This window comes from Tupaia chinensis, unplaced genomic scaffold (genome assembly GCF_000334495.1).
Source record: "Tupaia chinensis unplaced genomic scaffold, TupChi_1.0 Scaffold000688_1, whole genome shotgun sequence".
NCBI lineage: Eukaryota > Metazoa > Chordata > Mammalia > Scandentia > Tupaiidae > Tupaia > Tupaia belangeri.
The window spans coordinates 1,853,042-1,878,453 of NW_006160211.1; the positions used below are offsets into that span (position 1 = coordinate 1,853,042).

Below are 25,412 nucleotides of genomic sequence, written 5' to 3' on the forward strand. Positions count from 1 at the left end.
TCTTTCCTGTGTCAGACTCCAGGCCAGGCTGCACCGAGGACCACCTTATCCATTTGAAAGCTAAAATTAAATTGAAGTCTCCCTGTCCCTTGGTGATACAGAATTAGCATCCTCTGCCATTTTCTGTGAGATTTCAATTAAACCATCTCCCTCTTTGGGTCTCAATGTGCTCATTGATAAAATGGCCAAGTTCTCTCTAGCCCTAACATGTGTATGGTCTATAATGTAAGGGATAGTTCTTCCATGAAGAGAGGGAGAGAGGTAAACTCAGGTGGCCTCCTGCAATATTAGTCCTGAGCTCCGAGTCTGGTTTGTGTCCTCCCAGCCAGATGGGTGAGCCTGCAGGGGCAGGGTCCCATTTCAGAGTGGGCGGGAGAATGTCTGAAAGAACTGCATGATCCCTGTGAACAGCTGGAGGGGCCAGGGACGAAAACACAGTAAACAGAGGTGGCTCAGAAACGAAGGGGGCAATGTGGGAGGAAGGGCTGACTCAGGCCTCAGATTAGATGAGACACCCTTAAATGCACAGGCTCAATCCTAAACTTCCTCCTGCTACAACACTGATGGAAAGGGCATAGAGATGCTGGATGGATGCTTCAGTAAGCCCTCTGCTGCTGCACGGCACTGGCCCGGGGCGAGTCTGTAACAAAGAGTTGTTGAAGCCTACCCAAAGTCTGGAGCACACAGCAGAACTATAAAACCCCTTCTGTGTGCTGTCCTGGAAGACTCATCCAAATTGTGACCTGTGCCTGCATGGCACTGAGGCACACGTGGGACTAAGAATCCAGCACCTGGAGCTGGATTTAGCAATTTACTTTCTCGGCTGGGACCAAGCTCCACCAGCCAGGGTCTCTCTCTCCCTGCTCCTTAGACGCCCACACTCACAACGCTAAGAGGCCCTCTTCACACCTGTGGTCACCATAAATCTGCATATCAGTTATGACAATTTTCTAGCAGGAGACTACCAGTGTGGAAGACAGGGCAGCAAAAGCATCATGTGGATACGTGGCAGGGCTGCCCATTCCACACCACATAAAGTGCATTAGAAGCGCACAGAAAACCCTGAATTTATGCTTCTATCATCTATGCTCAGATGAGCTGAAATGCACCCCGGCAGGCATGCACCTCTAGTCAGGGTCCCAACTGTTATCAAGGTGACACACAACCTTAAAAAAGTAAAAATATGAATAAAATGTGAGGCCCCCATAAGTAACTGAAGTCCATCTTCCAGCAATGGTCACCTACAGGAATTCTACTGTAGTCTGGAAAAATCTCAAGAATCTCCCCCTCAGGCTTACTGACAAGCCTCTGAGCTAAGAATAACCTTCCTAGGGGTGCCCCCAGTTTGGCTGAGTAGACACAAGGGGACAAGGCTTAAGACTCAAATGTAGTATATTAAGAGGGCACCTGAGTTTACCTCTCTCTTTTTTTTTAAAGTTTGCTATAGGGTATGCACACTCACGTGCATGCAAGAGATAGAAAGTGAGAAATCGCAGCCCCAGAGGGGATGGCCACACTGCAATCCCATCTCCTCCATTTCCCCACTGGGATTCTACATAGCATGCATGCATACCAGGCTTGATTTTCAAGTTTCTGTGTCAAGGACTCAAACCACTAGGCTGGTCATGTGGAATCTAGCCCACATTAACCTCCATGCCAACTGCTGGCACTCTCTTTATGAAAACAACTTTTTTTTTTTGAGAGATTTTCACTGTAGGGCGCGTACGCTCGCCAGACAGACAGAGAGAGACATAGAGACAGAAAGCGAGAAATCACTCCCCAGGGGGGATGGTCACGCCGCAATCCCTTCTCCTCCATTCTCCTCTCAGGATCTTGGACACGCACGCACACGCGCCCGGCGTGAGTTTTAAGCCACCGGGTCCGGGACACGAACCGCGGTCGACTACGTGGGAGTCCAGCGACATAGCCATTACGTTAACTGCTGGTTCCCAAAACAACTATTCTTTAAATCATAGACCACAAGCATTTTGGGGCTAGAGAAAACTTTTATTAACAAGCAAACTAAGGTCCAAAGACAGGGATGTGGTTTAATCGAAGCCTCCCAGATGATGGAAGAGGAAGAGACTAACACTGCACCACCATGAGCACAGGGGCAGACTACATCTGGGATCTAAAGTGCTGCTATACACAACACAGTCGGGACACTGCAAGAGGGATGAGCAGAGCCAGTTCACAGGGAGGGCAGAGACAAATTCCCATCTGTTCATTTAGTGGGTCAAGTTGAACGACTACAACTTTTTTTTTTTGAGAGATTTTCACTGTAGGGCGCGTACGCTCGCCAGACAGACAGAGAGAGACATAGAGACAGAAAGCGAGAAATCACTCCCCAGGGGGGATGGTCACGCCGCAATCCCTTCTCCTCCATTCTCCTCTCAGGATCTTGGACACGCACGCACACGCGCCCGGCGTGAGTTTTAAGCCACCGGGTCCGGGACACGAACCGCGGTCGACTACGTGGGAGTCCAGCGACATAGCCATTACGTTAACTGCTGGTTCCCAAAACAACTATTCTTTAAATCATAGACCACAAGCATTTTGGGGCTAGAGAAAACTTTTATTAACAAGCAAACTAAGGTCCAAAGACAGGGATGTGGTTTAATCGAAGCCTCCCAGATGATGGAAGAGGAAGAGACTAACACTGCACCACCATGAGCACAGGGGCAGACTACATCTGGGATCTAAAGTGCTGCTATACACAACACAGTCGGGACACTGCAAGAGGGATGAGCAGAGCCAGTTCACAGGGAGGGCAGAGACAAATTCCCATCTGTTCATTTAGTGGGTCAAGTTGAACGACTCCTTAGAGCATCGAATGTTTATGATTTCTCAAAACTGGACTATATTTTTGGGACCAGCAGTTAGCATAATGTCTATGTCACTGGACTCCCATGTAGTAAACCATGGTTCGAGTCCTGGATCCAGTGGCTTAAACTCACGCCGGGTGCATGTGTGTGCGTGCCCAAGATCCCGAGAGGAGAATGGAGGAGAAGGGATTGTGGCAGTGGCCATCACCCCGGAAGGGTGATTTCTCACTTTCTGTCTCTCTGTCTCTCTCTGTGTCTCTGGCGAGCGCACACGCAGTATAGCAAAAACCTCTCAAAAAAAAAACCAAAAAACAAAAAAACCTGGACTATATTTTTGATCATCTCTTTTTTAAAGTTGGGCTTTTTGAGGTATCATTTATATAGAGTAAATTACACCCTCTCAGCATATCACTCTATGGGGGTGGAAAAGCTCAGCATCAGCTAACTACCACCACAATCAACATATAAGTTCGTCGGCCCCCATACTCCCTTGACGGTATAACGAGGCCCCTATAGAGCCAACCTGTACCCTATTCCCTGATAACCACCAACTAGACTACTGCAATACAAGTTTCCCACACTGTTCAGATTTCCTGTAAGTGTTCACCACATTTCATTCATTCTAACATACACATGCCCCCACACACCAGGTGTGAACTCTCTGAAGTGAGGATGCATTTTAAATCCAACAGCATTTTACATTATAATTGACAATCGTTTTTCTTTTCAGAGAAACATAAAATAAGATGTATTTTATAATCTGTAGTGCTTTAAAAAATCAATAAAGCACAATATTAAGTCTTTTACGTTATAACATCCATGAATATCATATGCTAAACGTTATTCTAGACACTGGAAATATAAACACGACATGATCCTCAAGGGACACCATCACTTGAGAGAAGGAGATAAACAATGATGATATTATAATGAAATAAGAATGTCTACGACAGACATCTGTGACAATGTCCCACTCACTAGGACTCAATAAGATTATCTCTAGATCAGTAACCATTCTTTCCGGAAAAATGTCCCCTAAATCACATCCTTCTATATACAGGGAAGAGGGTGAAGGCAGTTCCCATTCAGCTTCACTCCGCTCATTCCAAGAATGAGTTATTACCACACCATCTGACATATCGTCTAGGAATAATCCAATTATTTTTTCCATAATGCACTGCTGTCGTAGAGAAGTCTCCTTTTAGTGTTCAACAGCTGCAAGGCTTTTATGATAATACTGAAAGAGAAGTCGCTGAAAATAACCGCTGAATCTGCACCAGGCAGATGCCCTGGATCCCTCGGAGACGATGTTTCAAGGTCCCCAGATTCCTCCCTGGACCACATTTAAAGGGGAATGTAGAGAAGAAAAGTTAGTGCCCTTACCTGGTTCTTGAAAGTGGTCTTCATTTGACAAAGTTCTAGACAAGATAAGTATCAAAGCTTCTTTAAATTGGTCAAAATGTACCTAAAAGATAATTAAAAATAAATTTAAAATGATTTCTGCAGCCCTAAGAATGCAAATCTATCTATAAGGAACCAGAACTGCTTGTTTTCATCCTGACAGTCTTGACATGCCGTTCCCTCTTTTCTTCGTGACTCTTCAAGCACAGAAGGGAAAACGGGCTGATTATTTCTGACATCCAGTGTCATAAACACTAATATCAATATCGATATTTATTCAACCCCAAGGGGGAAAGCTATGCAGCAAAACCTTCTTTATAAGCTCAGAAAATGCTACGTTTTGAGTTCTTAGCTCCTTTCATTTTTTCTGAACAAGATCAGAAGAGAAAGGTGTTAGGTTAGATATTAGGAAAAACTTTCCAAATAAATGATACGTTGTAACGGTGCCCCACAGATGCTTTCATCTCTTAAGATATTCCAGAAGGGACCAAGCTACCTTTTGAGGATGACTTGAATAGTCTTGCCTGGGGCAGGTATATAATATTTATCTCTTGAGGTCCCTATGATTCTATAAACAAGCAAAAATCAATAGCAAACACAAAAGATAAAAGAATCTTGAGAAGTATTTCCTAAATTCTTAAAAATACAATTACCTAGACAGAAGTAGGAAAGAACCTTCGTTTTATTTAAGTAGTCAGAACGGCAATATTACTATGGTTAAAAAGGTATAGCAGTTTTCTTTAGGGCCAGTATATTCTTCTATTTCTATAACTTAAAATTATGTTATTTCGTCATGGGACAGGAAAGAGAGGATCGTTCTTCTCATCATAATTCTAGCTTGATAATGTGGTAACTATTGATACAAAACCACATGCATAAATACAAAGGTGTGTGTCACTACAAAATAATGCCTAAATGTTTAAATATAGGTGACAAAAACAAAAAACAAAAAAACACACACCTTGCAAATTAAATCGGAAAAGCGGCCAACCTCACTGGTTATCTAAACAAAGGAAGAAAGATCAGCTACATCTTGTCTCTGCAAATTGAGGTAAAGGAGAGGAATCCATGGAGATGTGTATGTCATAAAATTGTATTTGCCCACAATTTACCACACTCTTCCAAAGTATATATGATTTCTCAATCATATTAGCTTAACTGAAATTATTTTCCCAAACCATATTCCTCTAGTCTTACGAAATTTATTTATTTTTTTTAAGAGAGATTTTTGCTACAGGGTGTGTTCTCTTGCCAGAGAAACAGAGACAGAAAGAGAGAAATCACCCCCCCAGAGGAGATGGCCATGCTGCAATTTTTTCTTCTCCATTCTCCTCTCAGGACTTTCGACACACACGCACACATGCCCAGCATGAGTCCAAAGCCACCCGGGTCCAGGACTTAAACCACGGTTCACTACATGGGAATCCAGTGACGTAACCACTATGCTATCTGCTAGTCCCACATGATCTTCATTTACTTTAAAAATGTTTTATTGTATATATTTAAGGCATACTACTTCAGTATTTGCTATATGTATACATACTGAAATAATTACCACAAGCTAATTAACATGCCTATTACCTCACATAGCTATCATTAAAATTTTAAAATTTTATTTATGGTGAGAAGGCTTAAGATTACTCTCTCAACAAATTTCAAGTCAGAATGTATAGAATTCAAAAACCAACATATTTGGGCAGGCCCCATAATCTAGCGGTTAAGAGAGCTAGGTCCCCCATGGCCAACTGCATTTTGAATTCTGGCTTCCAGGACCTGAGAAACAGGCTGAGTTCATTTACACCCCAAAATTCCAACAGGGGAAACAGAAGAAAAGACATTGTAGCATGACCATTCTTTCTCCCTCCCTCCCTCTCTGTGTCTCTTGCATCTCTGTCTCTCTTTGATGAGCACACTCACCCTTTGGCAATTAAAAAAAAAAAAATCAGCATACACCAAGGAGCCAGAGCAGAATTACATCAAAGGAGGCAGAACAACTGCTAAAGAGCCAGGGCACTACTATCCGTGAAGGGTTAAGACGGCAGAAATGTAAGCTGTGCTAATCAGGGTTCACAGCTGACAAATCACCCAGGAGCCTAGGAGGAGCCGGCCCAGATCTGCTATTGCCCAGTCAGAGGAGGGCTTCAGGCACCCCGTCAGGTCACAGGCATGGCCAAGGCCAAGTTCCCAACCAGACAGTTCACCAATATCACATATCCATTCAGGGCCACTTGATAGGCACTTTCTCTTCTTTTTTAAAATATTTATTTATTTATTTATTTATTTATTTATTATTATTTTTTTTAATTTACTACAGGACACATGAGCTCACCAGAGAGAGACAGGAAGAGAGAGAGGGAAAGTGAGAAAGCAAGCTGCCACTTCCAGGACTTGGATTTCAGTTGGCCCCGTGGGAGTCCAGCACCTTAACCATCATGCCACCTACTGGCCCCGACAGGTACTTTCTAATTCCCATCTGAATCAATCCCTTCTGCTCAGTGCAGGCATGGACATACACCCAGGCCCAAACCAGGTGAGCCTAACTTCTAACCCTGACTCTGCTGCTTACTTTCTGCTGGGAATTTGCTAAATCACTATACCTCCCTGGGCTCTGGTTTGCTCACTCATTCAAGAAATACTTACTGAGAAGCTGCGACATGTCAGGCACGGTCCTGTGCCTTGGTGACATATCAGTGAATGAGAAGGATAAAATTTCTGCCACTGTAGAGCTCAGTCTCTCAGAAAATGTCACAGGGAGTTGGGCAGGTACTGTGCCAAGAGCAATGCACATATTTTATCTCAGTTCTAATAACATCTCCCTCCTGGCAGCATTAGGGAGCCAAAACAAGAACTGCATAAGCTGTCTAGAACATCCTGGGATTTACTACGGCCAGCCAGTGATAGTTATACTACTACTAGCAGGTCGAGTAATGGGAGTGACTGTTCCCTCACTTTTAGAGAGAAACAGGGCCATAGTTTGAAGCAAAGCAACTGGCATGGGAGTAACCTGGGGGTGGGGTGGGTGGGTACTGACAAAACAGGGAGGTCCAGGGACCTGCCTTCTCCCCAGGATCTGTGGCACTGCCCATCGTCAGAGAAATCAATCTAGTTTGCTGTTTTAAAGACATCAATTCTGGGTTCCTTGTCTTTATTAGGATTATTATGGAGGGGCCCAAAGTCTCCCTTTGCTGCAGCTGCAAGCTGAACAGAAAGAAGCTCCCATTCCAAAAGAGGTGTGTTGGCCAGCTCCTGGCCTGGTGGTTAAGGCACTCAGATCCAATATGCTCAGCCCTATGGTTCAAGTCCCAAACCTGGTGGCTTAAAAAACACATAGGGCAGGTGTACATGCATGCTCAAAATCCCAAAAGGAGGGAGAGATGGAAGAGAAGGGATTGCAGCATGGCCATGCCCCTTATTGGGTGTTTTCTCCTCTCCCTCTCTCTCTGGCAAGCACATATGGTCTCTAGCAAAAAATAAAAGGATGGGTCTGTCTTGAGAATTCCAAATCCTTCACTTGGCTCTGTGGATTCCTCATGGTCTTCAAGAAGTGTAAGTATAACGGTACAACTACATAAGGTATAGAGGCAATTGGAAAGGGCCCTGTACTCAGTGAGTATTAGCTGTGAAGTCAGCAGCTATCTATGTACCTTAGTTTTGTTGTTTTTGGTTTTTTGAGATTTTTAAATATATAGTTCATATGCTCATCAGAGTGACAAAGAGACAGAAAGCAAGAAACCATCTCCTAGGAGGGATGGCCATGCTGCAATTCCTTCTCATTCGTTCTCCTCTTGGGATTTTGGGCACATATGCACACATCCCTGGCATGAGTTGTAAGCTGCTGGGTCCAGGACTCAAACCACAGTCAACCATGTGGGAGTCTAGCAATGTAACCATTACGCCATCTGCTGGTCCCTAGATACCTCAGTTTTACTCAGCCTGACAAATGAAAGACAGTTATAATCTGGAATTAATTCCAATCAACTTCCAGGGCTTTATATGAGGCCAAAGAATTTCCCTTGAATATGGTATTCCAACAAGTTTTGAGGCCATTGGAACTTCGTTTATATGGAGGTTGTTCATCTCACGGCCTCAATTATCTAGCGTCCAGTAGATAATCAGGAAACAAACAACTAGGGTCAAAAGTTGGGGTGGGGGACCAGTGGGTGGGATGGTAGTTAATGCACTGGACTCTCAGATGGCCAAGTGTGGTTTGAATCAGACCTGGTGGCTTGAAAATCACACTGAGCGTGTGTATATGGATGCCCAAAATCCCAGGAGAATTGAGAAGGGATTGAGGCATGGCCATCGTCTCTGAAAATGATTTCTCCTTTACCCTCTCTCTGGCACATGCAAACACCTATGGCAAAAACCTTAATAAAAAAAAAAAAAGTGAGGTGGGTGTCATAAAGCTCATGTACCCTTCTCATAGAAAAGCCCCAGGGCCCACTCAGGGACTTTTTCTTCTTACTCCTCCTGATTTATTAGACTTCATTATCCTGCTTTCCAGCACACTGCAAGTCAGACGTAGCAAATGCAAGACAGGGTGCCCCACGGTAAGTAGGAGAGGTAACTAGTGACATATGGAGACAGGAAATACGTGAACCATCCTCCTTCGAACAAAAGATAAAGTTTATTTTTTCTATTTTATTTTATAATTTCTTATTTGCATTCATTACATAATTTTTATACTTCAAAACTATTTTCAAAACCTTATTTTAAACATTTATAAACTATTAAGAAAAATGAGGACACTGGCACTCAAAAACTTAACAGGCTGGGGTCATTTAGAGTTGGGGCAAGGATCCATATGCCACTGAGTCCTGAGGGTATTGTTCTTATAATATGGAAAAATGTGGTGGATTAAAAGGTGTTTTTTGTTTTTTTTTTGTTTTTTTTTTTTTTTTTTTGCTATAGAGGGAGTAAAGAAACACAGAGAAGGCCATGCCACAATTCCTTCTCCTTCATTTTCTTCTTGGGATTTTGGGCATGCACATACATGTACCCAGCATGTTTTTCAAGCCAGCCAATCCAGGATTCGAACCATGCCATGGGCCATGTGAGATCCAGCCACCCCAACTACCATGCCGAGTCAATTTAATGATGTTTAATATACTGACAGAATAAAACTTAAATTTGTGAATCCCCAGTCAACCCCCACCCTTTTTTTCCTCTTCATCCTCTGCTACAAAATGGAATAAAATATTCTGTTATTAGAACGTTTCATTGATGTGTGTTCTGGAGGGTACTAGATGCATAGGGGGTATTATATTGTAGGCTCATTCTTTCCTAGATATTTTGTCATTTGAATCTTACATCTTGCATGGGAGATAGTCAAAGCAGAAGACAGAGTAGGCATGTGCCTGCCCGAGGCCTGCCATGTTGGAAGTGATGGGGGTACTTGGACATCAGAGCCCAGCAGCCCTGCCTGCCCAGACCTGCCTCACTCTTGATTTGACCTCGCAGGGGACTCCCTTGCTGCTGCCAGCAGATCCTCACCCTCACATGAAGCTGCAGGTGTAAAGCACACACCAGGTGTGAGGCAGAGCAGTGGATACAAATATCAAGAATATAAGTAACTTCTGCTGCCCTCTAGCTTCTAAAGAGGAGGAGGATGGAATGGGGAAGAAAAGAGGAAGGTTTATTACAGAGAGAAAAATAAGCTGGTAGGAGCCTCTGAGAACTGAGCAGGTGCTACTTGGTAAATAAGGAGGAAAATGGATAGTTCTGTGACACTTATTATAGATATTCACAGGCAGAGGTTAAAGATTTCCAAAAGGGATTTATGATATAGTAAATCAGCCTCATTTTAGAAGAAAAAATGTTCTACATAAAAGACTAAATATAACTTATTTAAGCTTATTTATTTCTTCCATGAGCAAGAAAAAAGAAACAGCACCCCAACATGGTTTTGACACTGAGAACGACCCCCCTCTCCCAACTCCAGCCAGTCCCAGATTACAGGCACATCATGCCTGGTGTACTCCAAGATCAGGCATGAACCCAGAACCTTCCCATGTGGGTCAACTTTGTAAAGCGTGGTGTTTTACAGCCATGCCATGTTCCGGCTCCCTAAACATGATTCTTAGAGTTCTTCATAATCCAATACTGTGTAGACCTCTTTCTCCAAGCAAAAATCTGAAACGTCAGACACCACTCAACAGCTGATGGAAACAACTGAAGCAGCTTTAAGCCCTACATTGATCTTTATTTTCCTTCCTACACAGGCATGCAGGCACTGGGCCCTTGGATTTAAATAGCGGTAAATGCCACATCCTTAAAAAAGATAGTTCTCTAATAGAGGCAGGTGACTGCTATTTTCCATCAATGCTCATGAATACTGATGTGGTGGAAAAGCCCCTTAGGGCGCAACCCAGAACCAAATCTTTGACAAACGCCCTCTATTGTGAAGAACTGTGCATCCGTGGGCTGACTATGTTCAGTAACCAGGATTTTTAAGTACTGCTTTTCTTCTCCAAGGGAGCTTTACTATTTTGTTATGTTGAAATTTAGAAATCTTTACAAATAAAACATACCACGCAATTACATCTGGTAAGGTAACAAGCTTCTGAGTTGTGCATACCCTGGTTGTACCTCCTCATTTGAATAATAATTGCTGCCTTCATTTTACAGGCATTCGAATGCCTCCGAGGGCAGTTTGCAGCAATGGGAAAATTACATGACTGACTAAAAACACGCATGACATTTAAACCAAATTAACAGGGAGACTAGTCAAGTCCAATATTTTCTGTCACGAGCTTAATAGAAATTTACTTCATCACTTTTTTTATTTTATCACTTTTCTTCTCTACATTTCATAGGAATGTTTTTTAAAAAAAAAAGAAAACACAATTTGCTTTTCTGGGGAAAAAAAAATGTTTAAGCACCACACAAGAAAATGCTATTTCAAACCACAGAAAAACTTGCAAAAGGAAGTAGAATGAGGAAGTTAACGTTGCATAAAATCATCTCACGCAGTTGTGGAGATCAAATGCATAGTTTTCACATACAGACAGGCAATACTTCAAACAGATCCAAGATGAGAGAACTCAAGCCCGTGTTTGTTTGACAAGGTAAGCTTATTAAACAAGACAGAGGTCTGTGTAATTACCATTCAATTGAGTAGGTTTCTTTAAAAAAAATTTTTTTTTTAAATTTTGCTATATTGAGTGTGTGCGCTAGTTACTAAGGAGAGAGAGAGAAAGAGAGAATGTTAGAAAGCACCCATTGGGGGATGGCCATGCCACAATCCCCTCTCCTCCATTCTCCTTTTGGGATTCTTGGCATGCACTCACATGTGCCCTGAATGTTTTTCAAATTACTAGGTCTGAATCTTGAACTGTGAAGTCAACCATGTGGGATCCAGCTACCTTAACCACCATGTCACTGGCTGAGCCAAAAATTGAGTAGGTTTCTATCTATTAATACTATACAAAGGGAAACTGATGAAAGAACATGCCAAGCATTACGTGTTAGCTGAAATGGATATAGAAATATGGACCCTTTTAAAGACCACTGTATAGGAAAATAATTACAGCACTATTCAAAGAGAAATGACAGAGACTAACAAAGAGACACAGCTTCATAATGAAAGATGTCGTCAGAAATATTTTGTTCTAAAGAAAGCTTAGTGGTTATTTGTGTATAGTGTAGTATAGTGTAGCTTAGTGGTTATTTGCTGCAGACAGTGCAGAGTGGAACAAAGTCCAATTTAAAAGGCAGATTTTTTAAATCTTTTTTTTTTTTTTTTAGAGGTTTTTGCTTTTCGCTATAGGATGCATGCCCTCGCCAGAAAGACAGAGACAGACAGAGAGACAGAAAGGGAGAAATCACCCCCCAGGGGGGTTGGCCATCCGCAATCCCTTCTCCTCCAGTCTCCTCTTGGGATCTTGGGCACACACGCACATGCACCCGGCGTGGGTCTGGGACTCGAACCATGGTCGACTACATGGGAGTCCAGCGACATAGCCATTACGCTAACTGCTGGTCCCAGCAGATTTTTAAAATCTAAAGCAACTATATGAAGTCATACTCTAAGACTGATCAAAGTACCCCTTACCTATAGATGGAAATAGAGGCAAATCATCTCCATCACACAGAAGCTTCTAGCAAATCCATTCTCTGCTCTAACAAGGTTTCTTTAAAAATCATTACTGGGAAGTCACTATTTATCAAAGATCTATTCTGAATATGTAAGGGGTGAAAGAGAGGAGCAAACAGCAAGATGCAAGACGTAGTGGTTCCCTGTCCCTGGCTCTATGATAAGCATTTAATACACACAACCTCCGTCAACTTTCATCACAATCTTGTAAAGAGGATATATTATTTTTTCCAATAGATGAAGAAACTAAGGCTCAGAGTATGGAAGACCACATGGGCTACAGCTAAAACATGGCAAGAGCCAGTTCTTGAACCCAGGCGTGACTTTAGCGACCATGCTCAGCAGTACACTCCTGACGCAGTTGTGGTGTTTGGAAGTAAATGGAAGATGAGATTCATTTTTGCAGATTTGGAGTTTAAGAAAACTGTGGAAATGGAAACACACATTCAAATGTAGGGACTAGAAAGCCCAGAACCCCATCCTGGCACAGCCTCAGCTGAGTATGTCTGACCTTGGACAAGCCTTCCCAGGTTCTGGGTTCCTCCGTCCTGGAGTATCTGGTATGGATACTGAAAAACTTCAAGTCTCTTTTGTACAGACAAAAAGCTACTCCTAAAAGTATCAGTGGGGTACTGGTAAATCTAAAGAGCATTCCTAACCATATCTTCTCTGGTAAAGGAGATAGCCATTACTGAAATTAAGTAGTACTTACTCCTTCCTACTCTTTCAGTACAGGATCTTCCCAGCATCTCTCCCCTCTGCTCTTGCTTTCTTTCACACTAAATGTCTCTAAGGGACTCCAGGAATTGGAGTACACAAACCAAAGTTAATTCTGTCATTAGTTTGGCAGGAAAAGGGATACTGTAGAATAAAAGCAAGTCCAGTAGCCTCCTGATCAGGAGGTTTTCCTGTCTGTGAGTGGAGAACCACGGACCCATAGGAGTCCAAATAAACTCAAGATGAGAATAAAGAATGGAATAATCTTTTACCTAGAGTCACAAAACCAACATGGGAATCATTAAAGAACCCTTGCCGTTTCACTTCTTTCTGTTTAACTATGGTCGTTAAATAGCAAGATAAGGCATAGCTCCAGAAGTCGGAGATGCAATAAGAAACATTTCCACCATTCCAATACATCCAGGTTTCAAATCAATCATGTGAAACAGGTGATTGTGACAAACAGGCACTATTTGATGCTCAAGCGTAGCTTTGCACACAGAGAACAGGTCCAAATAACCACCACCAGGAAGTATTTCTCTATTTCTAATTTATTCTTCAAATGACTGAAAGGTGTATAAAAGAAACTTAAAAATTTGTAATGAGTTGGAAACAAATCCACCACATAAAATGGGTCATGATCTTTATAAAAGAATCTTAAACACTTTAAAAAGAAAGATGAAAGAACTGAGCTGAACTGTATATTTGTACAGTTATCAAATTTTAATCCTAAAAGTTTCAAAGTGCCTTTGATAACCAAAGTCCACACACCTATGGGACTCTTTGGAAGTCAAAGCTTCTGCTTCCAGGTGCTTTATTCTCATTCTAAAGAGTGCCAAGGCCTGAGGTATTTCGGCGCCCATCTTCAGGGGAAGCAGGGCAACAATGGAACTGCAGAACCCCAGGGGGCTGTTTTGTCTCAAAGCTGGTATTATTGCATAAGGAAGGAGAAATGGAGAAATTCATTTGAAAAACTGGATGTAATAAAAGGCTTCAAAACTGACGCAAATGATCTTCTTTATGTCTTGATTTCTAATAAAAGAGATAGGCATGTGGAAATAGTTTAAAAGACCTAAAAAATAGGAAGAACCTTCGATTGGTATCAATTGCTAGGGTGGAAATATGGGCTGATGAGAGTGTTACCGTAATTTAAGTCTCTGTAGTATTTGTTCCTTGTCCCATCTACCTGCCAGTACATTAGTGTCTTGAGGAATCCCTTCTGTTGGGGCCTGATCCACCTGACATGTGCTCGACTGATTACAAGATATGGATGGAGCTCCTTCCATAACCTAGTAGGAAACTTCTATCAGCCATGTCCCCTTCCCTTCAAATAAGGGAGCTACAAGCTTTAGGCTTTTCAAATACTTGTATAGTAACCACCCTGCTCAGGGGAATATGGCTTTACATTATAAAGCAAGATGAACTGAAACATAATTTGGGGGAAGATGGCCTATTAGTTAAATACACGAAAATGACAAGTTGATTTAAGTTACTTTACTCAACTTACTTAGGCATGAGGAAAAAAAAATATTGAAGATGAATTGTAAAATTAAAAATAAGCAATATTCATATTCTTAGTTGAGAGACACAATGCTTTGATTTTATTTCTTAAGAAAAAAATTAACTCAATTTCTTTCAAAACAAAACCTAGAAGTTTCATTTTATTTAAAAATTAAAAATTAAACTCATTAAGAATGAAAAGACAAAATTAAAGCCATACGTATCCAGACTGTACTAAATCCAAAAGCCAATTTAAGGAAAACTACAGCTTACGGTAGACATAAATGTAAGTTAAGTTATACCCACACAAGACCAGTAAATGCCTGATGTGCAAAACACACAAGTATTTATGTGTTGACCTAATCAACAGTTGAATATATTCAGATTTGTGACACTACCCTTTCTTTCTCCTTTTTTAATTAAATCAAGCTGCTAACTCTCATAAGTTTTTATATAAATATCTTCTAAAGAAAAAAAACAGATGATTGGCATTAAAGACAACTTACCATTTTACAACTTACAATCCCTACTCAAATAGGTCATGAAGGTGTAGCCCTTGGGCTGCTCCACTGAATTCTAAGGGATTTTTTTTCCCTTCTAATTTAGAATTATAGACCATATAGAGTTTCTTAACAGCATATGGCCAAGTTTATGTGATCATCTGAGGAGAATACTTCAGATTCATAAAAAATGCAAATTTAACAGTAGTGCATTAATTCATGCCAACCCTGCCCTCCAGACAATCACCAGGGACCTCCCACATAAAATCAATATGCATACATCTATTTAACTTTTATCACTGGCTCACTAAGTAAATATCACGCTATAGACCACTTAGGTATTCATCATTCAGGCAAATAGCAAAAGTAAAAAAGCAGGCTGGTAGTGTCAAGTCGTTAACAAATCAATCGATAACGGGTCCCCTGTTTTAGTCTACCAAATGAGGGCAAAGATGTGCAACATCTGGAAAGCAAACCGGTAATCTGCTGCCAACATGCCATCTGTTTACAGCAGAGGATTCCTGGAAAACCTCTCACAGAAGACGTAGGTTGCATTATGTCTTTTTAGGCTTTAATAAGCATTAAAACAGACCCACCCTTTGACACTATTCCTTTGATACCAAAAGACCTGAGATCCCCCAGGACTACGGAGAGACGCCATTCTTTTACTCCCCACGGTGTCAAAGACTGAAGCAGAACGCAGAAACATGAGTGCTTATGTGATGAGGAACAAGGGGTTCAATCTTCAAAGCTCTCATTTTCACTGCTTTCAAAGCAAGATTTTGAACATTTTACTTGAACCACATGTATTCATAAGCAGTTAATCCCCCCAAAGTGGCCAAAGAATGGCCCAGTTTTTGCAAAGAACGCCCTTTTTCTTCTTGTGGTGTGAATCCTCTTTAACATCACATTCAAGGAGCCAAGCCCCTAAGGAGATCATCTTTTTTGCATTAATTTCAGAATGACCGTCACTCCTGTCTCAGGCTACAGAGCATCAATACGCTGGACTATCTTTGAGGTCACCTGGCCTTTTGTCCGTAAGGGACAGTGAAAATGCAAGAAAGGAAGTTCAGTCACTAGAATAAAGTGAATCTTCATGACTGCTTCCTCCATTCACACCGGATGATAAAAACCAGTCTACAAAGTATTGGCAATGACAGCAACAGAGTTTAAGTGTTATCCATTTTTGTCTCTTATTCATTCCAAAAACCAACAGTGAGAGACTTAACCCAGAGCTATCTAAGTGAAGCTATTCATTATAATTTATGAAAATGGAAGCCAATCACAGGTCATGACTGACCAAATGTCCTTCTCACCATCGGCAAGGCAGGGGGTGGCGGGGAGATGCCTTTCCCCTCTCACGAAGTCTGTGACTTGGCCTACAGGGGAAACCTGGCTATTTGTCGCCAAGCACGGAAGTTAACACTGGCACGTACACGTGTCCCTGCTGGAAGCAAGTCGTGCTGGCTTTTAAATGAACCTGCACTGTAGTTACTTACCCTCCTGTCTTTATGTCCTGGGTGGAAGGTTGAATTAATACTTCACCCAGAAACAATCCACTCAAGAAACAACTTCATGGAGAGGAAAAGTCATAACAAAACTCTGCTCTTTCTGGGAAGGACACTTTTCTTACTGCAATTTCCTTCACTTCAATAGAAATCTCACCTCCCTCTTTTCTGTCCCAATGGTGAATGCAGAGTGAAGAAAATGATCCACAAAGAACAAGAAAAAGTTGAGAAGTTTCTTATTAGCTCCTTTTCTCATCTCAAATACTCAGTGCACAATGTCATCATTCCAGAGCCGAAATTAAAACAGCATCTTGTCATGTGAACAAGCCGTCCTGCTCTATCACCCCTGCTATAGTCACCTTATCAGGCTAACAGACAGGACGCTAGAAAGAAGTTGCAACACGCGCGGTTTGCCCCAGCCTCCCAGCACCCAGAAATAAACCACACCCCACTTCCGACAGACTGTGTTCTTCCTCAGATCTTACCCTGCCCAAGAGGTTGTCCTGAAGTAGAGTCTGTTGCAGCACTGGGGTCACTTCCTCCAAGCTCAACATGTGGCACAGGTCAGTGAGTTCCTCCTGCCCCAGGGACCCAGTGCCCGTCGTGTCAAAACTGTCAAACAGCTCCTTGAGACGGGCCTCATGCTGGTCCTGCTCCACCTCATCCATCCCATCGCCCACAGCGCTCACCTGTGCAAGACAGAGACAAGGACACGTTGTGGCAGCCCCTTCAATCTCACTGTGGTCACCCCAGGCACACGCTTGTCCCTGTCCCCACCAGCCCCTTGGGAAGGCTCTGTATATAACATTCCGTTTCTGGCACAGCCCATACTGAGACCACGAAGCCCTCTAGGACCCTTCCCCGAGCAGCTCAATTCCCACACACACTCACAGAAGGCCACATCCCCAGACTGGGTCACACTGCACAGAACATTACCAGAACGTGGGGGTCATGCAGGCAGAAGGACACCCTCTTCTCCTGCCTGGTCTTTGGGTAGACGGCCAGTCTGTCCACCTCAAAAGCGGTTCTCTGTATTAGCTCCTTTGACCCAGGATTCGAAAAAGGTGAAAGGCTGCTTTGACAGCCAGACAGGTCAAATGAACTGAGTTGGTGCAACAGACCGCTCGGCCAGAGCTTCCATGCAACCAGCAAGCGCCAGACGACCTGCACAGGTGCTGCTCTCCACCGGCGTGGCTCACCAGATCAGCCCTGCTCCCTTCCCATCAGCCTAGATGCTCCCCATAACGATTGAAATGGAGGGTTCTGGCAAAATAAAACGCTGGACAGACTCGCCCGCTACAAGCTACCTCCCTGTTTACATGAGACCAAATGCCTCTTACCGTGAGTTCCTCACAAAGCAACTCAATTAACTTCTTCAGTACAATTACCTGAGGTGTGACAGGAAGAGTATCCCCTGAGGTTCGCTTTAGTCCCAGGGTGTTTTAGGTAATGCTCAGTTGCCTAGAGAGGGAAAAACACTACTCCAGCCTTTCAGATTTGATAAGACTCAAAGGAGCCACAGGCTGGCTGATGGGAATGGCACAGTCTCAAGGAACATCCACCATCAGAACATCCCACCCCTTTCCGCCAGGCAATCTGTCCTCCATCTCTCTGACCCATCCCCACCCTGGGTTTTCCATCTTGTCCCCTTTCTTGGGATCTGTAAAAACTTGGTGTTACCAATAACTCTCAGACTCACTTTTTGTTAAAAATATACACTGTAAAATTCTAGGTACCACATATTTTAAGTATGAAATTTTTTTTTTTTATGTGCACAATAATCTAGTCTTAACATGCTGGATCTTCTGATGAAAGGCTGGAACTTGAACACCGGAAGGCAGCTTCCCCATGATGCAATGGCCACCAAACCCGATATATACCCTGGAGACAGTGACATAGTGATCTGTAAAGAGTCTCTCAGAACCAACCCCTTGACTATAAAAAGCCGCAGCTTTAACTAAACCAAGCCCTGGGTCCAAAAAAAGTCCCTAATGTAGATGTGAGGTTCCACAGAGCAGATCATTACAATATTGGAAATACCTAAGTCAAAATGTTGAATGCAAACAGAAAGGAAAATAAAAGAAGTTTCTACCCCAAATCAGGGCTGCTCTAGGTTGTGTTTGCTTTCTGGCCCCAGGCAACTGATGAAAGCAGGAGCAAAAACAGAGCCTCCACCTTCCCCAGGGTTTCAGTAGTGCTGGGTGGACTTGGAAGGTGAATCCAAACAGCTCTGCCACCTGGCTGTTTTCACAGGGGCCATCATTAAAACCAAGGGGTCCAATTGTGGTGCCGGTGCTTGGTCTTAGTCAGGTGTCTTCTCCTCATCACCAGGGTTTCTATCACTAAGGTGCTGCAGGCTCTGGCTGCCTTCCCGGGTTGGTCTGTTGGGTTAACTAATCACTATGTAAATGTTTTCAAAACAAGTTGAGAGTGCCATATAAACATCAAAGCATCAGAAAAGAAACACCAAGGTGTTGTGCAAAGCCATGAGTTAGGAATCAAGACAGGGCCAAGGCTTGGCTAATAAGAGTCACTTAGAGTCCACCAGTTAATTGTCAGCTAAGACCTGCTAAGAATCCCCAAGATGCTCTGGGATTTTCCGTGTTGCCATAGTTCTCAGACTTCAGTTTGACAGTCCCTTGGGCTGTAACCTGACCAACTTCATAAAAGCCAGACTATTCTGCCTTTGACTTTGCATATGTTTAAAAATTCAAAAGTGGAAGAATTTGAACATTTACCTCCTTCTTAAGATTTTTTTGAGAGAGAGAGATTTGTTATCTAAACCATGAAAAACGTGTACTGAGAAGTCCTCATGTTAGCTGCTGCCTTAAATTTGTAAGCTATCACGCTGCAGTCTTTGGGAGGTCAATGGATTTTCACTAAATCGAACCTCTTTCACTTTAAAGCAGTTTTCCTTTTATATCTATTTCATCTCCTTCCTTCCCAAGACACTGTTTAGGAAAACATTTTTTTGACTGAAGGGGGGGAAGCCCCCCTCCCATGGAACAAATGCTCATACTGAAACATCCAGGAGATGTTACACATGGTGACAAGTTGTCAGTACTCATCTGGCACACAATGCATTTTTACTGGTTATCATTCCCCAACTGTTCATCAGCAATTTTATGTGCAAGAATTTTTTTTTTCCTCCCAACTGGGCAGAAATTTCGGTAAGAGTGTGGTCTGGGCCAGCAGGTGGCGTGGTGGTTAAGGATGTTGGACTCCCACATGGCGGACCGTGGTCCAAAGCGGCTTGCTTTCTCGCTTTCTTTCTCTCTCGCTCTCACTCTGTTTCTCTCTGGTCAAATTAATACATCAAACTAATATGAAATAAATGAATAAAGTAAAATAAAATAATTCTTTAAAAAAAAGAGTAAGGTCCCCAACTTCGTTTTTTTCCCCTGTATCTTTCTCCAAATGCATAATAGAGTACCTTCTTCACATTAGAGACTCAAAAGACATCATGGACTGACTTAGTATATGAACAGTCTTTGAGAGGCCAGCAGATGGTGTAGCGGTTACGTCACTGAACTCACACATAGATGAATACAGTTCAAGTCCCAGACCCAGCTAAAACTCATGCTGAGTGCATATGTGCCCAAGATTGCAGGAGGAGAATGGAGGAGAAGGGATTGTGGCATGGCCATGCCCCTTGGTGGATGATTTCTCACTTTCCCTCTCACTGTGTCTTGTCTCTCTCTCTCAGGTGAGCGCTTGCACCCTTAGGCAAAAACCTCTCAAAAGAAAAAAAAAAAAGAATAATCCTTGGGAGGAACCTTACCCTGAATGAGGGCTATAAAAATGAAGAAAATTCTGAAATGCTTATTTCTTCCACATACACACCTCCAGCTCTCCCATCCAGCCCCTTTGAAAGGGCGTTTTCAAAGCTTGTTAGGTACAACCAAGCAGAAGGAGAAAGCCAACACTAACTGCCAAACACTACTCTGTACAACCATCTAAAGTTTAAGTCAATGGGTTAGTAATCAAGCCAATAAATTCACAAACTTCAGCTGCATTTTTGTTGCTGTTGTTGTTACGAGATGAAACTCAGAGGAAAATCTATACTAAAACACTTTTTAAAGACCCTTGTTTATAGAATGAAAAGAACAATAGCCATCTGGAAGGGTTGTTCTAAGAGTTAAACATGGCAAGCAAGTGAGAGTGGCCTAATCCCAGCGAAAGTTGATATAAGAGGGGAACTGAGATAGAACGGGGCAAACACCTGAGCCTTACGAAGGAGGAGCACACAGAAGAGGGTAACTTAAACGAGTCAATCAGCCATAGAGCGACCTCCAAGGCAGAGGCAGAGACGTGGCCTGTCGCAGAAGCAGAGTGCCAGCAGGGACTGCTTCATGTACAGAAACATCATTCCACTAAGTGACAGCAGCGGGGAATGCTCAGTGCTTCCTTGATGTTTAAAGGCAGATTATTGAGAACTTTAACATCAACTAGAACAAAAAGGCTGAAATGCAGCCGGAAAGCCAGAAGAAAGTGTTTCTTCCTTCCGAGTATTTTCTGTGACTGGCCTATGTTGAGAACTTTATATACATTATCTCACTTAATTCTCCCGATGCTTTGAAGTACGCATTATCACATTCCCATTGAAGATGTAGAATTTGGGGCTTGGCAAAACTGAGCAACTTGTTGGAGAACACGGCACTCATACGGGACTGAAGCCCAGCTGTGAACTCTAGCATGACTCGAAGTTACCTTCTCTCTTGATCCTGTATGTACATACAAACCATTTGAACTGGGTCACTGCAGTGCCACCATTAGCAAACCATTTATCTCCACCTTCAAGTGTTAGCCAGCTACAAGAAACCGCTATGGACCAGTAATGGCCACACATGTTTCTGAATTGGAATAGGGAGAGGTGAGGTTCCTCCCTGCTTCCTTCATTCACCCACTGAATAATCACAGCCCACGAGGCCCTAGGGATACACGGATGACATAAGCATTCTCTTTTCTTCTGAAACAGCTTCGGGACTTAGGGCATGACAGGAATAAATTTTTATGTAAATGCATAAAGAGTCTATCTTTAATAACGGGGTTAGTTCAGGAATTGATCATTGTTAAGTCACCTCCTCCAAATAAACAGCCCAGCAGGCCGAATCTGTGCAAAGTCAATACTTTCTAGAATCAGAGCCTGATACCCACCAGAGGCAGGAATCCACTCAGAGATTAAGAAAGTTGGGTTTCGAGTGATAAATCCTCCTTCACATTGCAAAGAACAATTCCAGTTTTATGAAGTCTATCATAAACCTGGGCCTCTTTTTACCACCTACCATTCCAATCAGAGTGTCAGAAGCCTTTATGACTCCTTCAAAATAAAAGGGCTAGTGTGGGCAATATTTTGGAGTTCTAACTAGGGTGGTTAAATAAGAGGCAGATGTGCAGAGTCATTAATCAAAACATTTACCACCCAATAAGCACCCCTAATGAGAATTGTTTGGAGCATTTTCCTTCCAAATAACTCAAAATGAGGCTGCCAAAATGCCACAGACCCTGACGGGGATGGCCATTTCAGATCCGTGTTGTGCCTAGCTGATGAAATCACAGTGCCAACTGGGACTGCAAAAGTAATACGTGGAGGTGTGGCTGGGTAATGAAGTCTGCAACGTAAGGTCAGCATGAAGTGGAGACATGAACTTATGAACTTCCCGCCATCCAAAGTACAGAAAGGAACTTGTAAGAGCGACACCCCAGCCAAAGGGGATGTCTGTTCTGGGCCAGCGGGAGTGAAAAGGGGACAAAGTCTGGCAAGTGAAAACCAAATAATAAATAAACACAATGCCAGAGCTCCTAGCCCAGACCTTTTATTCCCCCTCCAGATGGTCCAGCAGCTGAACAGCTCTGCGGAATGTCTGCATCCCCCTCTCAGCTAGGCCACTTTCCTCACAAGAGCAACATAATAGATGCTTTGGGACCTGTGTGCAGACTTAGCTGTTGGGGGTCCACAGACCAGGCAGTGACCACCAAATGACTAATTTAGTTACTTTAGAACTGAAGGGAAGAACACAGACAAACCCTGCTTTGGCCAAGCTTTTCATTCACGCCTTTAGCTTTCACCATTTGGCACGTCAGAGCCTAATAATGTCAATGATCAAATTAAAGTGTTCCTTGTTCTCTTTTTTTCTGCACACACTGTAATCTGCTGCAAAGATGTTCAGGCTTGGCATTTTGGACTAATTTCAGTAGAAAAGGAAGTAGTGACAAGAATACATTTTAGTTTAGCAAAAGCTCGACAGAAGAAGCAATTGCAACTATTTACATGTTTATATAGGAGAATGCTTCTGCTACTCTGGCTGTGCAGCAGCAAACTGATTCGGGTCAGACAGCCTTCTCTCTGCTCTGCAGCAACTCACTTCTAGCTGGATACCGAAAGCACACCAGTATCACCGTGAATACAATCACAGTGTAAAAATATAGCACAAAAGCTTCAATGTCACTGCACAGGGGGGAAAAGTCACATTAAAATAGAAATGTAAACTACAGTATAAATTCAACTAAGGGTATCCTATTAGCATTTATTCTAAAATGTAAACAAGCTTTAGTATTTACTGTCCTGAGGGAGGCTGTAAACCCACACTTTCCTTAAACCTAATAGCAGGTGGATATCCAATCAAGTAGTTAATTCAGGGTAGCTGAAGGGGGAAAAATCTATTAGCCTAGCACAATTTAGAATGAAGAGCCTGTAATCAACTATTAGGCACAATTACAGAAGCAGAAAACAGAGCTGCATGTTTGTTCTTTCCCTTCTTTCTTTCTTTTCTTAAAGTAAAGCTTATAATATGTTCTCTTCTGGAGCCATGTTTAATCAATTAATTTAAGATGCCTGAAGCTATGAGTATAGTTCCCTAGGGCATAAGTGAAGAGTTTTTCTTCTCACATCTATAAATAATATTTTTTGAAAGTTTGTTTCTTAAGTGGACATTGTGGTATAGATGCTTTGTAATTTTTCCAGCTATGGGCTTAACTAAGTGGTTAACTGCTATTATAAATTGCAATAAAGAAGCACCCTAGTTTCAAACAAAGCTGCTCACGTGCCCAAGGCAAAAATCTTTCAAAAACTGTTTTGTTTGTAAAGAGGATAAAAATATCTTCTTGCAAGCTTCAGTAAGTCTCTCCATAAGCTCCTGCCCAACAGATGCAAGTATGATAGCCAGAATTCAAACCACATTATTTGCTGGCTTACAAATAAATTGGCATCTATAAAAATAAACCTTCTGAAAGGGCTTTCGGCTGTTTGAATCCCTCTAAAATGCTCTAAATTTGCCAATCCTTTATCAATGTACGACTGATAACATATTTTCATTATCAACATAAAATGGACACATCAAGATTGGTGAAATGTTAGTTTATAGAAAGTCATTTACAGTGACATTTAAAACAATTTGAACATCTGGCTCACGATAAGAATACTGTCTATTAATTTAAGATTGGCTGTTCAGAATACATACAATATTCTCCCTATGTGACAGCTAACATCTTTTGATATTAAGGGTCATTATGTATCTAAAATGGAAGAAAAAAATTGAAAAAAAAATGCCATTCTGAGCAAGTGCCTATTAAAAAGAGTAACCCTTGACATCTGAATGGGAAGACTGCTTATGATGGCTGCTTCGAGGCCCCCTGCCTGTAAAGCCTTCCCCACGCGGGCAGTATCTTTGCTGATGTCTAGCTCCTTTGGAATATCTGTAAGTCCTACCTTTTATCTCCGTGACAGCTCAGAGCGCTTCCCTCTAGAGCACAGGTGAACATAAACAAAGCTACAAACTCCCCAGCTGTTCACATCGCCTCCCTAAGGACACTGACAACAGCTAGAGAGACCACGCAACTCGTCCCCAGTCAGCCGGCCTGTTCCTCTGACATGCACTCTGGGAGTTTTCACAGCGTTCCCGAACTCCAGGGCAAGATGTACCCAACAGCCCAGTCAGCCACCAACACAAGAATCCCGATACAATTAGGCTGACTGAGAAAACACACGCCAAGTCTCAAGAAGCCCAAAGACACAAACCAATGTATGTCCGACTTAAGGGAACACAACTGAGGACCCATCCCTGGTCCCAGGAGCTTAGCGTACGTGCCACAGTGGACTTTATCAGGATTCTCATCCTACAGAGCTACCGTGTCACTCACAAAAGAGGAGGACGCAGCCGGTTTTTATTTGATGAACTGAAAAATGATTCAACTCCGGGAGATCTATTCCAGCTGAGTGAAGGAAGCAGAGCAGCCCTCCTAATGCCTAAGTTGCTTAGGGACGGGACAGACGGGCAATCTTTCCAGCTCGCAGCATTCGCACCTACACCCTGATGCGCCAGCAGGGCTCGGGCTAGAAAGATGTCTCTTTTAGTTTCATCTCTCTTCATTTCACAGAGCGCTCAGAGCAGTGACGATATCAGCGTGGTCTTTCTGGGGGTGGGGTGGGAGTGCGGGGGGGGGTGGCGGTGGTGCTGGTTCAGAAACTGCAGAAGCCCAGCCCTGGAACTCAGGGAGCCCCCTCCCCGCACCCGGCACTTCACTCCTCTGGTGAAGCGAGCACGGCTTTGCGGAGTGCCGTTAGGTTCCTTCCACTTTCCGGGTCCGTGCACAGGGACATCTGTCCGCGTGCACCGACCCCGCACACCTACGACAGTCCCACTTTACGGGCGCCACGCAGCTTCCCGCTGCCCGGCCCGCCCAGCCTAACACCTCGGGTTTCCCCCGCAGGTCTCCACCTTCGCAATCACAAGGCTGCCGGGGTGCCCCCATCTGGCAGAACCACCCCGCTTCTCTTCCTCCTTCTCTCCCTCCGGGACTCAAGTTGGCTCTTGGGCCGACAGTAGCAGCTTTCAGCTCGGGGCTGCGGCTGAGGCCACGCGGGGGG

General features: G+C 43.0%; 1 protein-coding gene across 1 annotated transcript in view; it reads right to left on the reverse strand.

Moving 5' to 3' along the window:
* The window catches only part of NIN (ninein), a 113,486-nt gene extending 96,227 nt beyond the window's left edge, over positions 1–17,259 (reverse strand). Inside the window, 2 exon segments of the mRNA XM_006160527.3 lie at positions 4,209–4,290; positions 17,032–17,259. Of these exon segments, the coding sequence (XP_006160589.1) occupies positions 4,209–4,290; positions 17,032–17,214 (265 nt within the window). The 5' untranslated portion in view covers positions 17,215–17,259.
* Between the last annotated feature and the right edge of the window lie 8,153 nt (positions 17,260–25,412).